We start from the raw sequence: 16,683 nt of genomic DNA, 5'->3' as shown, positions 1-16,683 counted from the left end.
ACGCTGCCAAATCTGTCATAACAAAGCCAACTCCGCGTCAGAGCAGGACAGAGGTCCCAAGAAAGAAAGAAAGAAAGAAAGTCCAGTGAAGGGCAAACAGAGGTAAGGAATGCTAGTGATTGTGGCAGAGAGAGTGTAGACTGTACATTTGATGCATTGTGAGGACCTGCCACACGATGACAAATGCTGGTTCATCAGCCTCAACAAAAAGGCTAAAAATTGGACTCATCCTCTACACTTGTGTCACCAACTGAATCCCCTCATGATGAGCAGCATTGATTATCTTAAGATAAGATGGTCGTACTGAGCTATAAACTGTGTAACCATAGTTGGCAAGATTGCACAAACACTTTGTAAAACTGAAGCACACTTGTTCCGTCTGCTCCCCATGACCTGTGGCTGAGGCATTTTAAAATATTCAGTGACTTTAAACCTTAGGCTTAAATAGCCTTCAGATGTGGTAACCATGTGAGGTGTCCATCAAAAGTGAGACCTGAAGCTTCACTGAATACTTAAAATGAAGAACAGAATGCCTCACTGTAAGATGAAGCAGATTAAAAAAGCTACAAGAACAATTAAAATGAACACAAAACATATTTTAGAGGAAAATTTAAAACTTGTACTGTCTACCCACTCCTTCAATCTGTGTATCATAAGTTACAACTGATGAATGTATGTTGCAAGTTTGGAGGAAGGGCAGAAGAAGGTGAAGTAGTCCACAAACAATGAACATTGAACAGGAGACTTAACTGTGGATGTAATACCACTGATGGCAATAGCGAACAGAATTACACTTAAAACAGATTTGTGACGGACCCCATTTTCTTACTCGAATCACTCAGAAAGTGCGTCACCAACCTAATATGAAAAAAAATTTTCTGGAAAGGAAGAACCGTATGGAAATTGGTATCATCCTCTGATGCCCCATTGGTGAAGCTGTCCCAGGATGTGATGCCTCCAAGTAGTCTCATGGGCTCTCTCAAGATCGATGAAACACCTATGAAATGCTGTCTGTGTAGGAAGGATTGTTGGATTTCTGCCTCCAGCAGTGTGAGGTTGTCAAGGGTTGAACAATACCTCTGAAACCCACACTGGGAATGACTATGTAGGTTCCATGATTCTAGAACCCAAATCAGATGGTGACTGGCCATGCAGTCTAGTGTCTTTCCCATGCAGCTTGTGAGGGTCATGCTATGGTAAGTACTGTGCAACGTGCGGTCCTTCCCTGGTTTCAGAAGTGTCACTAAAATTGGCTCTCTCCATGAGTCAGGAAAGTCCCTGGTCAGCAAAATTGCATTAAAAAGGGACAAAAGTATTTCCTTGTCATTCTGGTGATGATACTGTAACATGTTGTATGGAATTTAATCCTTACATGTGGCAATCTCCTTGACTCGAGACAGGGCATACTCGAAGTCCCACAAGGAAAAAGGGCAATTGTATTTCTCAGTATTGGTGGAATTAAAATACAACCACCTCTTTTCACTAATGTATGATGGCAGTGGAAAGCTGGATCTTGCTTTTCAGTGGTAGTGATCAAACCAAAGTCATTCGCCATGGCATTTGCTATGTCCCCAGGGTAGATTCCAGACATCCTTGCCACAGTACAGCAGTCACAGGTAGTCTGGCCCATTTGTCAGATATCCTCCGCATCACTTCCCATACCTTTGAAGAGCTAGTGGAATGACTGACTGAGTCCAGAAACAGCTGCTGAGACCTCTTCTTGTTCTCCCTGATTGTCCATTGTGCCTTGGCCCCCATGATTCAGATGGCAGAAAAGTTCATAGTAGAAGGTTGACATTTGGACCTTCACAAGCCATTTGTCTCTCCCTGATGATGGTGCAACACTCATTGTTCCATCATAGGATGTGTTGCCTCTGAGGTCAGTCTGAAGACTTGGGGATAGATGCATCAGCAGCATGGTGGATCACATTAGTCATCTGATCCACCCAGTTCTGGACACTATCTCACCATTCAAAGACAGCTAACTAACTGTATAGTATCCAGTTTGCTCTGATAAGCATCCACTGTGGCAGTTTCCTTTCAAGTATAGCTCTATCCAAGAGGTGAATCCAGATAGGAAAGTAGTCACTGGAATACAGGCCAGTCACTACTTCCTAGTGAGCGGCATTGACAAGGGCAGGAGAACAGAAAGCAATGTCTCTGGCTAATAATGACCCCATGGCAGTGCTAAAGTGTGTGCTACCATCAGCATTAAGAAGACATAACTCCTCTGACACAATAAGGCTTTCAACAACCTGGCCCCTGAGGCACATTATGTGCATTAAAATCTCCTACAAGTAGGGATGGTTGAGGGGAGTTGTGAAATTAGTTCAGAAAGACGCATTCAACCAAAATTTAGTTGGGTGGCAGATGCACATTACAGATGGTAACAACAAATGGAACACACACCATGACAGCAACTACCTGAATAGCTGTTCTGAGGGAGACTGAAGTAGAGTGGTACGTGTCATTCACAAATATAGCCACCCCACCTTTAGCCCTGTCTCCACTGAGGTCAGCTTTCTGATGAGGGATGTATCCCCTGAGCACAGGGAAGAAGATGGGCACTATGTTTAAAATGTGTTTCCTGTAGACACAGATAGAGCCATCTCTCCTGTCCAACAGTTTCAGCTCCTCCATATGTGTTGTGTACCCGTTCATGTTCCACTGAAGCACAGGAGGCATTTATCTGGGAAGTCTGTGTTTTCCCTTTGTGCCTCTGTGTGTGGGAGAGCCCACTTCAGAAGGAGGAGAACTGAGTGGACTCAAGGGTTCATCAAAGCAGAGTTCTAAGCCCATGGCAAAGTCATCATCTTCTGAGTGTTGTTGGATCTCACAAGCCACCTTCTTTTATTCTGCCTGCTTGACAGTGCACTTACCTTAGTCTTCTCCTTCAGATTCGATGATACTGAAGTATGCAGTGTCAACCTAGTGTGCAGAAACTGCCCAGCCAAAGTAGCATCAACAGCAGGAGTGGAAATAGTGGACACCTTTGGAGTTTGGATGGAGCAGCAGTGATCACTGTAGGGGTTTTTGTGGAGAAAGCAACAGTTACATCAGAACTATCGCTGCTACAGGTGTACTTGCAAGAGCATTTCTTGGTATCAAGGTCCGTAGGTGATGTCTAGGTGGAAACACTCACCGTCCCAGATTTCTTCATGAGCACTGGAGTAAATGAAGTAGAAAATGTTGGATGTTGAAGGGATTTGTACATCTTCTTCACTTCAGCGTAAGATACACGATTAATCAACTTTAACTCCTGGATTTTCTTTTCTTCCTTGTACACCATACATGCTCTGCTCCAAGATGTATGTGGACCTGAACAATTGACACAATTGATTCTGGCCCAAGATGCTGGAGTTGACGGTCTTGTGTTCATGAAGTGTGCTTGCTTTGTTGTGCCTTCTTTATGATAAATAGCAATCTGTTTTTTTACTACATTGTTGATATTCCTACCTGAAGTTTCCATTTTCAATTGACACAAAGACAATGGGAGGTACACGTAGTTCCATCAGGGTGGGCGGCCATACCACACTTACCACCCATAGCTCATCCATTACTCCCGAGAGTGATGTCCCCAAACTTCTGGCACTTGAAACACCCATAGGGTTGAGGAAGTATGGTCTGAATTTCTGCCTTAAAACCCAAATTTAATATAATCTGAGAAATCCGATGAGTTAAACATCAATGTAAATAAGTCTGATTTTCCCACCGACATGATGCATTATTCTTTCACCCCAATGACCCCTTTGTCAGCCCATTTCTCCTGTAGGTCTGATGTGTCCACATGCATGATGTTACTGCATGTGACCACTCCTTGACTTCAAAAGGTTGTTAACTTGCTGTGATATTGCCGTTTTGACCAGCAATGTGCCATTATGTAACTGTTTTAATGGGTCTGATGGTTCCAACAAAACCATTAAGGTTTTTCTGGATATAGAAAGGTGATTCCTTCTCAAACATGCCATCTTCTCTCCTTATCTCAAGAAACACATTTTGACTAGCTGGTCACACGCTGTTATGATACAATGCCTCCTGAACTTTAGAGGAAGACCACTCTGGCGGACTAACCTCCCATGTTAACTTTGAAGGAGGGTTGTGAATACTCAATGGACCACCCAAACTGTCAGGTGTAAGTGCATGAGAAGGTGTGTGGATGCTATAGTGATCCCACAAGCAGCTACAGAAACAAACTGTCCACCCAAACAGAGTCCTGCTTGCCTGAGTAAGCCTTATACAAGATTGAGTTTTTTTTTTTTTTAATACAGGTTTTTACTATCCCCATGATCCAGGCAGTCAAGCCAATATTTCCATTCCTTGTGACACAACTATCCACAACTGCACCACACAGTGGTCACTGAAGCATTCCCAGAGCTTATGGGGGACTTGTTACACTTACCAGTCCCCAGCTCAAGAACCCCAGGATTTCCAGGCCCATACCCAGCAAACGACTGCTGAGTCCCTGAGAGCACATTATCCCAGATGCAGAGCCACTGACAAATGCACAAGTAAGTGTGCCCGGACGCTTGTTGTTAACATTATGTGTTAATGACTTGGTCCAGACTTTTTTGCAGTTGTCTGTAATGAAGTATGGTCTGAAAAAAATGCAGAAATATTCAGTCGGACCTTTACAAGATAGCATTAGTCAATTCGCACCTGACTGTAACAATTTGTAGGGATATGAAATGGAATGATCACATTTGCTCAGTCACAGATAAGGCAGGTGTCACACTTTGGTGTATTGTCAGGATACTGGGAAAACAAAATCAATCTACAAAGGAGACATCTTACACATCACTCGTGCATCCCATCTTACAATGTTGCTCAGGTGTGACTCATCACATAGCGTCACAGAAATGCTGAATAACCTGAATTGGCAGATTTCTTAAGATGAAGCAGATTATCCATGAAAGCTGACTTACAAAATTTCAAGAAGCAGTATTAAATGAAGAATCCAGAGACGTTCTTTGCCGCATTATGCATCACTCCTGTAGGAACTGGGAAGACAGAATTACCCTAACAGCAGCACACACAGGAGAATTTATGCTGTCATTCTTCGCACGCTCCACATGCAATCAGAATGGGAAGAAACCCTAACACATGGTACTGTGCTATGTGCCATTGACACGTGCTTCTAGATATAGAACTGTATTGATTTCATTAATTTTTCTGAATTATTGTATGTATCAATCTGTTCCGTTGGTCATGTCAGAAAAATACCTTAGCTTCCACCTTGGATTGCATGATCATTTTTTCTGATTTATATACACTCTACGATGAGAAAAAAAGATGCACCCAATGGAAATACCTCAATTGGACAGAAATCGTTAGATGTGATGCACACTACATGATCAAAAGTATCTGGGTATCTCCAAAAACACACGTTTTTCATATTAGATGCATTGTGCTGCCACTTACTGCCAGGTACTCCATATCAGCAACCTCAGTAGTCATTAGACATCGTGAAAGAGCAGAATCGGGCATCCCGTGGAACTCACGGACTTTGAACGTCATCAGGTGATTGGGTGTCACTTGTGTCATACGTCTGTACGTAAGATTACCGCATTCCTAAACATCCCTAGGTCCACTGTTTCCGTCCACTGTTTCCAAAGTGATAGTGAAGTGGAAACATGAAGGACACATGCAGCACAAAAGCATACAGGCCAACCTCGTCTGTTGACTGACAGAGACTGTCAACATTTGAAGAGGGTCATCATGTGTAATAGGCAGACATCTATCCAGACCAACACACAGGAATTCCAAACTGCATCAGGATCTACTCCAAGTACTATGACAGTTAGGTGGGAGGTGAGAAAACTTGGGCTTCACGGTCAAGCAGCTGCTCATAAGCCACACATCACACTGGTAAATGCCAAACAATGCCTCGCTTGGTGTAAGGAGCATAAACACTGGATGATTGAACAGTGGTAAAACATTGTGTGGAGTGACTAATCATGGTACACAATGTGGCAATCTGACAGCAGGGTGTGGGTATGGCGAATGCCCGGTGAACGTCATCTGCCAGGGCGTGTAGTGCCAGCAGTAAAATTCGGAGGCAGTGGTGTTATAGTGTGGTCATGTTTTTCATGGAGGGGGCTTGCACGCATTGTTGTTTTGCATGGAACTATCACAGCACAGGCCTACACTGATGTTTTGTCTGCCCCCAGTAGCTGAACGGTCATCGTGACGGATTGTCAATTCTCTGGGCCCAGGTTTGATTCCTGGCTGGGTCGGGGAATTTTTTCCGCCCAGGGATTGGGTGTTGTCCTGTCATCATCATCATCATCATCATCATCATCATCATCATCATCATCATCATCATCCTATCATCCTCATCGACTGCAGGTCGCCGAAGTGGCGTCAAATTGAAAGATCGGCACCCGGCGAACAGTCTGCCCGACAGGAGGCCCTAGCCATACGACAAAATAAAATACTGATGTTTTAAGCACCTCCTTACTTCCCACTGTTGAGCAATTAGGGGATGGTGATTGCATCTTTCAACACAATCAAGCGCCTGTTCATAATGCACGGCCTGTGGTGGAGTGGTTACACTACAACAACATCCATGTAATGGACTGGTCTGCACAAAGTCCTGACCTGAATCCTATAGAAAACCTTTGGCATGTTTTGGAATGCCGACTTCGTGCCAGGTCTCACCGACCAACAGCGATACCTCTCCTCAGTGCAGCACTCCATGAAGAATGGGCTATCTTTCCCCAAGAAACCTTCCAGCACCAGATTAAACATATGCCTGTGAGAGTGGAAGCTGTCATCAAGGCTAAGGGTGGGCCAACACCATATTGAATTCCAGCATTACCAATGGAGGGTGCCATGAACTTGTAAGTCAATTTTAGCCAGGTGTCCAGATACTTTTGATCACATGTACTTGTACAAACAAACAAATGACTACAATTCCAGCAAAAATTTTGATGATTTATTCAAGAGAAAGAGTTTCACAAATTGAGCAAGTTAACAATATGCCGGTCCACCTCTGGCTCTTTGCAAGCAGTTATTTGGCATGGCGTTGACTGATACAGTTACTGGATGTCCTCTGAGGGATATTGTGCCAAATTCTGACCAATTGGTGTGTAGATCATCAAAATCCTGAGGTGGTTGGAGGGCCCTGCCCATAATGCTCCAAACGTTCTCAGTTGGGGAGAGATTAGGCAAGGCAACTTTGCTGGCCAAGGTACTGTTTAGCAAGTGGTAGAAACTCTCGCTATGTGTGAGCAGGCATTATTTTGCTGAAATGTAAGCACATGAAGAGCAACAGAACAAGGTGTAGAATATTACTGATGTATTGCTGTGCTGTAAGGGTGCCACAGATGACAACCAAGGAGGTCCTGCTATGAAATGAAATGATACCCTGGACCATCACTCTGGTTGTCAGACCATATGGTGATCGACAGTCACGCTGGTATTCCACCACTGTCTGGGGTGCCTCCAGAGCCCAGGCCATTTTTGATTTGCTCAATTTGTTAAGCTCTCTCTCTCTTAAATAAATATTCTAGTTTTTCTGGAATTGTAATCATTTGTTTTTCTGAAACACATACATCATATCTGCTGATTTCTGTCCCATTCAAATAATTTCTTCAGGGTGCATACTTCTCCCCCCCCCCTCCCCCCCTCCTCTTAGAGTGTACTTTAGTGATGTGCTCCTTTTTAATTATTGGCTGCACATTTATCATGTCTGTGCTGTCCTCTTCATTTTTAACATGGACAAAAGTCACTACCATTACTTTTGTCTACCTGCTTCTTAATCATAGTGACATCACTGCATTGTTGACTCTACTTGCATTCAGTTATATTTCATTTTTTATGAGTAAGAGCCAAATTGATGTGAATCTTCTACTGACTTTAATGATTCGGCTATTCTGACTTCAGTAACTGTATAGTGTATTGCTACTCAAGCATGCTCACAATTTCATAAGTTTCTGTGAGTTGTTTACTGATTTGAAATTATTTCTCCACACATGTATCATGAAACTCAAACCCAACTAGCAATTAATAGTGTTCTTCTGTTCAGCTGAGTTTAGTGCCCAAAAAGGAAACAACACCATTAATCAGTCATGCTGAGAAAACCTGAGAGATCACTTGCTACAAATTGTTCAGTTAACATTTTATCTACCTGCAATAGGCAGCACCCTGCTTGGTGCATAGAACAAAAGTTTCTGTTTCTCTGCTAGACAATTGGTGCAAAATTAAAAAATTTCAGTAGATTTGTGATTGAAATACTACAGAGTGACTTTGTGTGTGTGTGTGTGTGTGTGTGTGTGTGTGTGTGTGTGTGTGTGTATTAGACTTCAGCCTCCTGAAGTCACAGGATGTGTAAGAAAATAACTAGGAACAAAGGTGAAATATGTATTTTTATATGTGTATTCTGTTTTTTTGAAAACTAAAAATAATATTATATATATAAACATCATTACGTTAAACACCCTCCTTATACAGTGCAGTCACACTGCCAATAAAGACACATTAATTGGCTTAGTAGTAGAAAAATCACAAAAATTTATAAATCCTTTCAGAATGACAAATATACACCATGTTTCAGGTATGACTAAAGTTTACTTTGTAAGGATGTCAGCTCATGCCAGTAAGATGGCCTTTCAAATGTCTTAGGTTTCTGGAATAAATGTGTATGTAAGTTTGAATATATTTTGCCATCTGACTTTCCTAGAACAGAATTCAGAATGAAATCTGGTGGAGCAATGGCATCTGCCAAAGAGACAGCATTATTTTTAAGTTGAGCACACAGGAGCAGGATTCCCTCCTGTATCATCTCAGCTGCCTGGGGTCCTTTTGCATATCCTCCTGAAATTTAAAAGTAAAATAAATATCTGTAAGAAGTGCAGCACATCTTCAGTTTACTTAAAGAACAGTACTATGGAACCACCAAAGACTTGTAATATACATGTATTCACATGAAACCAGTTTTGGTCAAGCAAGCATCTGCCTGTGTCGGATTAACACTATATTAAAGGAAAGTTCCCTGGTGTCAAATAAATAATTCTTTTTAGTTACATCACCTGCCACATATACATGCTTTTATTATCTTATAACTCTTTCATCAATCTCCAAGGGCAAAAATCAGAAGTCCATTGCTGTGCTCAGCATACTTTCTGGCCAGACAGCATGCTGAAGAATGTAAGTTATAATGTAGTAGATGCATATTTCATGTTTATTTGTCATTCATTGATCATGCATATGATATGACTTTTGGTATTTGTACAATAATAAAATTTTACATTAAAAATTAGACATTACTTTTATATTTTATGTTACAGATTAAATGTTTGCTTTAGGGCATCACTTTATAATAGAATTCTTCTACAAGGGATGTTCAGTAAAGACTGGCACTGAATTTTTGTCCTTCCATTAAGTTCTTGCTTGTGACATCTCTCCACATACTATGATCACTATTCACTACAAATTTCACAGCGATAGCTCTGCCAGTTGAGAGTTGGCACCCTGTGAGAGTGAAATGTGTTTCGTAATTGGCTCCAAATACTGTCATGGCTAATTTTCATGAACAGCATTAGGCAATAAAGTTTTGTGTTCTCTTGAAGAAAAATGCAACCGGAACCTACGACAATCTGAAGAGAGCATATGGGGACTCTGCAATATCTCATCAAGCTGTTTTTGTTGGCATCGTCCTTTTGAAACTGGCTGGGGAAATGTTGAATTACATGGAGGAGCAAGTGCATCTGTTAATGCTGTAACAGAAATAACCAATGACACAGCAGGTACCATTATTTGTGATGACACAGCTCACTGTGAGATATTCTTGGAATATCTGGGAGCACGCACACAATTTCAAAAGAAAATTTGAAAATGTTGGGGTGTGTGTACAACTGATACTGTGACTGCTTACTCCACAGTAAATGCAGGCTAGCACCAATGTGTGCTACTCCACTGCGAATGGAGGCTTGTGTTGCGTGATGCTACTGGAAACCATGCATTGAGGACAAGGGACATGCTTGGTGGCAAATCATCATCACTGCTGATGAAACATGGATTTACTGATATTACCCAGAGATGAAATGAAGCTGCACAGAATGGATGCAAAATGGTCAATGGAAGGAGTGTGGAAATCAATCAATAAGGCCAGGGTGCTCAATTTTTTTTAAATATTTTTTTTTTATTACCATGGGATGGTGTGCACTCATACAGTTCCACAACACAGTACAGTCATTGCATATTACTATAAGAACATCATGAAGCAATTGGTAAAGCATCACATTGGACAAGGAACCTTACTGGACAATAGAAGCTTTATCATGACCATGCCAGGACACATGTTGATAATGCTGTTATCGAGTTCCTGACACAAACACACATCACCTGCCTCATAATCCCAACCTTTCTGTGTGTGACTTTTTTCTTAACTCAATGGCCAAAAAGGAATTTATGGGATGCCATTTCAACAATGAGACCAGGACAGTGAAAGCTTTATAGGTGACCCTAAAGGGGATGTCACATCATCCAGTAATGCAAAAGAGGTGAGACAAGTGCACTGCATTGGGGGAAGGAGAGGGGGACAAGGAGTATTTTCAGGGGGACAAAAGTCTTTATTGAATTCCCCTCATACTCTATAAACACAGCTGTCAATTAGGTTTTGTACATACCCATCAAAGGAACTGTATGTGTATGTGACAGATGCTGCAACTAAATCAGTTATATTGTGACAGTAAGGAATGTTCCTTTAAGTTGATGTAATGTTAATCTGAAACTGAACTGATGGTAACTTGAACCTCAACCAGAACTAGTTGTCTATGTATAAGTATATATTATGACAGCTTTTGATGATTTCATGATGCCATTCATTTAAATCAAAATGAACAGTTTATGTGCACAATGTTTGAGAATAAATAATTACAATAGTAGCCTGTATGTCTACTGAGTGTCAACAATATCAGATATTGAAGGTACTTTGCAAGATAAAGATCTATAGGAAAATAAATAAAATCCTGCAGCTGAAAAATGTTAAATGCCCAGCAAGAAATAATAACAAGATATTATTAACAAAAATATAATCTAATACTACCCCTATCAGATTACATTGCATAAATAAATATGTGTGACAAGTATAAACACACAAAATCAGACTTGATGCATGCTATACAAAACAGATTAATGATATTACAGTTAAAATTTTTCAATTATTAATTAATATAAATAGATTGTAGCAAAATAAAGCTTTACTCTTAAGTGGCTCTTCACAAACATCAGTTATTGCGCTGTGATGAAATGACATGGGAAGAAGCTCTATACATTTTTGTTTTCAGTAGGAAATCATTCCATTAAAGGATGACAGATTTCCTTAATTTATTTATTTGTTGTCCCAATCTCAACACAATCCAAACCCTGAAACTACCGAGCACTATTTTCAGATTTTCCACCCATATTGTGTCTGCACAATTAGTTAATTTATGCGCATCAAATGCAACAAATATTCTCAGTACTGGCAGTTCATAAAAATACAAAGTGACAGAATGACTGGCCAGTAATGCTGACATACACAACAGGCAAATGCCTCCCTTTCAACAGACTGAGTGACCTGCTACTCCCCAAGGTATCCCCATTCCCTCTCTGAGGAAAGCACCGAGAGTCACAAGTTGTGCCCAGATAACTCATTCTGTAGAACTTCAGAAATGGGAAATTACTATCCAACATATTCCCAGAAACCGCCATAACCCTGGACTGAATGTATACCAGCAACTCTCTCTCTTCCATTTGTTTATTTATATATTTTTTCCATTTTGTCTACTTGTAGTATTTCTTATTTTGTCTTCTGTTTATGCTATTTCTCTGCCCCCCCCCCCCCCCCATTTCTCCTTTTTGCCAATCTACTCTCCCTTTTCCTTCTGTCTCTCTATCTCTTTTTCCTCTTTATATCTTTCTCTCTCTCCCTTGTTTTTCCATCTTTTTTCCTTTTGCTTAGTGCACTATTAATTTCACTTCTCATTTATCTTCCTCCCATTACTTACCAATGTACTATCTCTGACTTCCTACTCTCTCTGATAACTCCCCTTCATCTTTATCATGTCTTTCCTCTCTCTATCTGAGGTCTAAGGAACATTTCCCCTTTTCCCAAACCTTTCCCTCTTTCCTATCTGATGTAGGAGCTAATTATTATGAAAGGCAGGCAAAGTTTTTTTCTACTTTTGACATATTTATTGGTGATTCTGGAATTTCACCTCCTGATGGTAAGTAATAGCCTTGAGGGACCATTGTCCAACTCTTATCCTGCACAAAGTGTTCCTCTTCATCAATCTCTCATAGCACTCAGACCCTGCCTAAATGACCTTTTCACTCTGCTACATCCGCCTAAACCCCTACCAACCCTTCACTAAATACAGAGCCAAAACAATCCTGGAACACTGTTGTTAATCTTTCCACCAAATTCCCCAGCCCCACAGAAGTTTCAGTCCTATGCAGAGGCCTCACCATCAGCCCTACACCAAAATTTATCCATTTGGACTTGTTGAGGACCTAATCTGCTTCTTCTGATCCCTGAAATGGAAACACTTCTTTGCCACCAACCCCTCCAGCCAAAGCCAACCTAATCCCAACGCTGAGCACTGCCTCTCCCAATTCATACCACTGTCCAACCATTATAACTCCTCCTGTCCCACCTAACCATACTCTGGTCATCTCTCTAGAATTCCTTACCTCCAACTTGGCCTCACCATTCTTCTCAAAGTCCCTACCTAAGAATATCAACCTTCCTGCAGAAGAAAGGACAGCCATACACAACCTCAAAACCAATCCTTACCTAATCATCCTACCTGGGGACAAAAGTTCCATCACTGTTGGTGACTACCTGACAGAAGGCCTCTGCCAGTTGTCTGACTCCACCTACTAACTCGGCCAGTGTGATCCCCATCCCAGAAGTCCAACATAACCTCCAATCCCTGCTTAAAGCCTTAGGTCCTCCCCAGAACCTGTCGCCTGACTCCATTTCCTTCATCATTTGTATCTCACTCCACACGCCTCCCCAAAATCCACCCTGGACATCATACTGTAGCTTGTTATTGTGCCCCCACTAAAAGAATTTCAGCCCTCATTGAGCAAAACCTCCTGGACACCATACTGTAGCTTGTTATTGTGCCCCCACTAAAAGAATTTCAGCCCTCATTGAGCAAAACCTCCAACAGATTGCCAAAAATCTAGTTTCCTGTGCCAAAGATACCAACCACTTTCTTCACCAACTCTCCACCATCCCCACCCCTTTACCTAACGGATCCCTGATTATCACTGTTGATGCCATTTCACTGTACACTAACATGGCTCATGCCCATGGTCTTGTTGCTGTTGAATACTCTCTCTCCCAACATCCTTCAGACTCCAAACCCACAACCTCATTCTTCATACAACTTACTAACTTTATCCTAACACACAGCTACTTCTTCTCTGAAGGAAGGGAAAATATACAGACAAATTTGTGGCATAGCCATGGACACCCACAAAGCATCCTACTATGCTGACCCATTTATATGCTATATAGAGGAGACCTTCCCAGTCTCCCAGAATCGCAAACCCCGGTCTGGTTCAGATTCACTGATCATATCTCTATGATCTGGTCTCAAGGCCAAGATACCCTATCCTCATTTCTTCACAATCTCAGCACCTTCTCTCTCATCTGCTTCACCTGGTCTTCCTCAATCTAGTGTGCCATTTTCTGAATGTTGACCTCCTCCTTTCTGATGTAGATGGACACCTCTGTCCACATTAAACCCACCCTCTACCTGCATTGTGACAGTTGCCATCTTTTCCATACAAAAAATCCCTCTTATGCATCCTGGCCACCCGGGGATGGCATGTCTGCATGCAGTGACAAGAACTCCCATGCCCAGTACACAAAGGGCTCCACAGTCAGGCAGTATCCCCCCCCCCCCCCCTTGACCTAGGCCACAAACAGATTTCCCATGCCTTATTGCCACACATCCCCAATCCTCACATCACCCTCCAGAGCGGCTAGAGATAGTGGTGATGTATGTGTGAAGTTTGCTTGGTTGCATGAGTGTGTGTGCATTTTTCCTGTAGAAGGCTTTGGTCAAAAGCTTAGTGTAACAGTCTCTTTGTCATGCCTATCTGCAACTCAAAATGTAATCTTTAGGGTAAGTGATACTCTATCCTTTTCATAATATGGTTGATGTTTCAAACTGAACTTTCCATTGTTTTATAATGGTATTGAATGATATATGAATGGTTTATCAGGAGGTGCACACAGACAAGAAAGAAAAAAAAAATCACAGTTTTTTCCTAATACAGCATAATACACTCTACCCTGGGTGTAAGTATATTTTGTCGATGGTAAGTGACAATATACTTTCTCTTGAAGCTGTATAACTTATCAATTCTTTGAATGGTAAAGGTTTTATACATTGATGGAGAACTTCTCGGTAGTTTAGTAAATGAAACCCAGCAAAAAACAACATATTTGGACAGCCCTCTGATGTGAAGCAAAATGTGGACTGCATACATGTTCTGTAGAGCACTTCAACTTTTCCAAACAAAGTCTAATTACATGTGAAATTGCTCACCACACACTCTTTTTTTTTGAGTATAGTTATACTTTTTGCCATTGTTATTGTATAATTTGTAATCTACGAAAGAACTAAAATAAAATATGGAAAACTAACCTCAAAGCTTGGTCTTTTTTAGTGTGTGTTACCCTTTAAGACATACCAAACACAATAGTACCAGTAAAATTTTAAATTATGACATAATTGGCTGGTCTCCTGGGCCTGAAATTTGTCTACGTAGTGATATAGGAAAGTGTTAACTTTTGAGTGAAAGTAAAACACTCCATGATTTAAGAAATTCATTGCACATTCTCGCACATAACGCAATTCATATCACATAAAAGTAAATTTCCTTTGAAAGTAACACTTATAAAACCACCATTCAAAACGCTTTCCCACTCCTTTTAGAAATGTAAAGGCAATGATGACATGCTCATCAAAAGCAGTTTGTTATGAAGTATTGCATAATCTTTGTCCTAAAGCCTTTCACTCATTTTGCTGTCAGCAGATGCTTGTTTGTGGACTGCGTTTTTTTGTTGTTAGTGGCACATTTCCTTTAAAAATAATGTTTTATGTTGGTGTCATTCTTTTGCTTGTGTTTTATTGCTGCAGTATTACTCTGCAGTAGCAGGTTGAATTAAAATTCTTTGTTAGAATATCAGTTCTTACCCATTCTTATATGTTTAATAACATCAACCTCATATATAAAGATAATATACACTTTGTGTGTTTGATAACTTCAACCTTGTATACAGAGAGATCAACAGCACAAATTCTTGACACTGATAATAATTGGTCAGCTACTAGCAAATACAGTTTGCTGGACAACTCACATTTATCAATTCTTCCTTCTATGGTCACTGTGGAAATTCTGATGGCATCAAAGTCTCATGAGGATTCTATGTCTACACTATGTGCTGTTTTCACCACTTGATGAGTTTTTCAATGTCTGTCAAAATTCTTGACTGTGATGCCAACTGTCTTACTATCCCTCTGTATTTTGCGGTTATTTTGTGTCATTCACAGATTATATATATAAGATAGCCTCTAGTGGAAGCCTAACAACAATATATATCCACTTACTTTCATTAGCAAACCACACTGTATTCCAAATCAGGTCTATCTCATTCTTTTCCAGTTGGCCATTAGTTCTGTTAAGTTTGTAACTGCTTGCTAATCGGAATTCATTGTTGGGTTTCAATAATATTTTGAAGTCTCCTACCTGGTGCATGAAAATTAATGGTCATATAATTTAAAAATCATCATGTCACTGCACTGTAGTGGTCTTAATGAAAAGCTGTATGCTACTTCCTCCCTTTCATCGATGTGACAAATTTCATGAAGTACCATGTTAAACCCCACCCCCAAACCATAGTACTTGCCATGATGGGGTGAGTTGCATTTCTTAACAACACAACAGCTGTACCATAGGTTCAACCACATAAGAAGAGTTTCTGTGGGGTGGCCAGACTAACATATGGTACATGAAAAAGGGGCAGCGGCCTTTCTGTTAGTTGCAGGGGCAAACGTCTGGGTGATTGACTGATCTGGCCTTGTAATATTAGCCATTATGTTTCTCATAGATATGCAGCTCCACTGCGTGGCTTTATGAAGATGGCATCTTCCTGAGAAATATATTTCGAAGATAAAATAGTCCCCCCCAGGGGGGGACTACTCAGGAGGATGTTATCACAATATTTGAAACAGATGTTCTGTAGGTAGGTTACAGAACTGAAAAAGAGAAATGCAAGGGCTTAAGTAAAGTATAATGGGAATTATTGAAAGCTGATAGCAGGAGGAACACGATTTTTGCTCAGGTTATCAACAAAAATTCAAGTAGGGATAGCACCAGAATAGGCCTAATAATGAATAAGAAAATAAGAATGTTAGTAAATTAACACTCAACAACATATTATCATCTACAGAAGATGAAAAGATTGAAAGATTGGATGAAAAAATATTTCAGGTAGTCAAGAGAGACAAAAACTTAATTGTAGTGGGGGACTAGGATTTGATGGTGGAAAACATAATAATAATAATAATAATAGAACATGGACTAGGGAGAAAGAAATGAAAAAGGAAGCAACATGGTTGAATTTGCCTCAGTTTAATCCTTGCTAATATTTAGTTTAATAATCATGAAAGAAAATTA

At 40.6% G+C, this 16,683-nt stretch overlaps 1 protein-coding gene across 4 annotated transcripts in view; it reads right to left on the bottom strand.

Annotated features, from left to right (window-relative positions):
* Positions 1-8,388: 8,388 nt before the first annotated feature.
* LOC126187665 (peroxisomal acyl-coenzyme A oxidase 3-like) overlaps positions 8,389-16,683 on the bottom strand; it is a 319,748-nt gene continuing 311,453 nt past the window's right edge. For all 4 annotated transcript variants that reach the window (XM_049928892.1, XM_049928893.1, XM_049928891.1 and 1 more), the window contains one exon: positions 8,389-8,814. In XM_049928892.1, coding sequence (XP_049784849.1) covers positions 8,561-8,814 — 254 coding nt within the window. In that variant the 3' untranslated portion in view covers positions 8,389-8,560. The remainder of the gene's footprint in view (positions 8,815-16,683) is intronic.

The sequence above is a fragment of the Schistocerca cancellata genome, chromosome 5, assembly GCF_023864275.1.
Source record: "Schistocerca cancellata isolate TAMUIC-IGC-003103 chromosome 5, iqSchCanc2.1, whole genome shotgun sequence".
In the NCBI taxonomy this organism is placed as follows: domain Eukaryota; kingdom Metazoa; phylum Arthropoda; class Insecta; order Orthoptera; family Acrididae; genus Schistocerca; species Schistocerca cancellata.
Note: the sequence above shows the minus strand (reverse complement) of the source record. Positions and strands in the feature narration are given on the sequence as shown.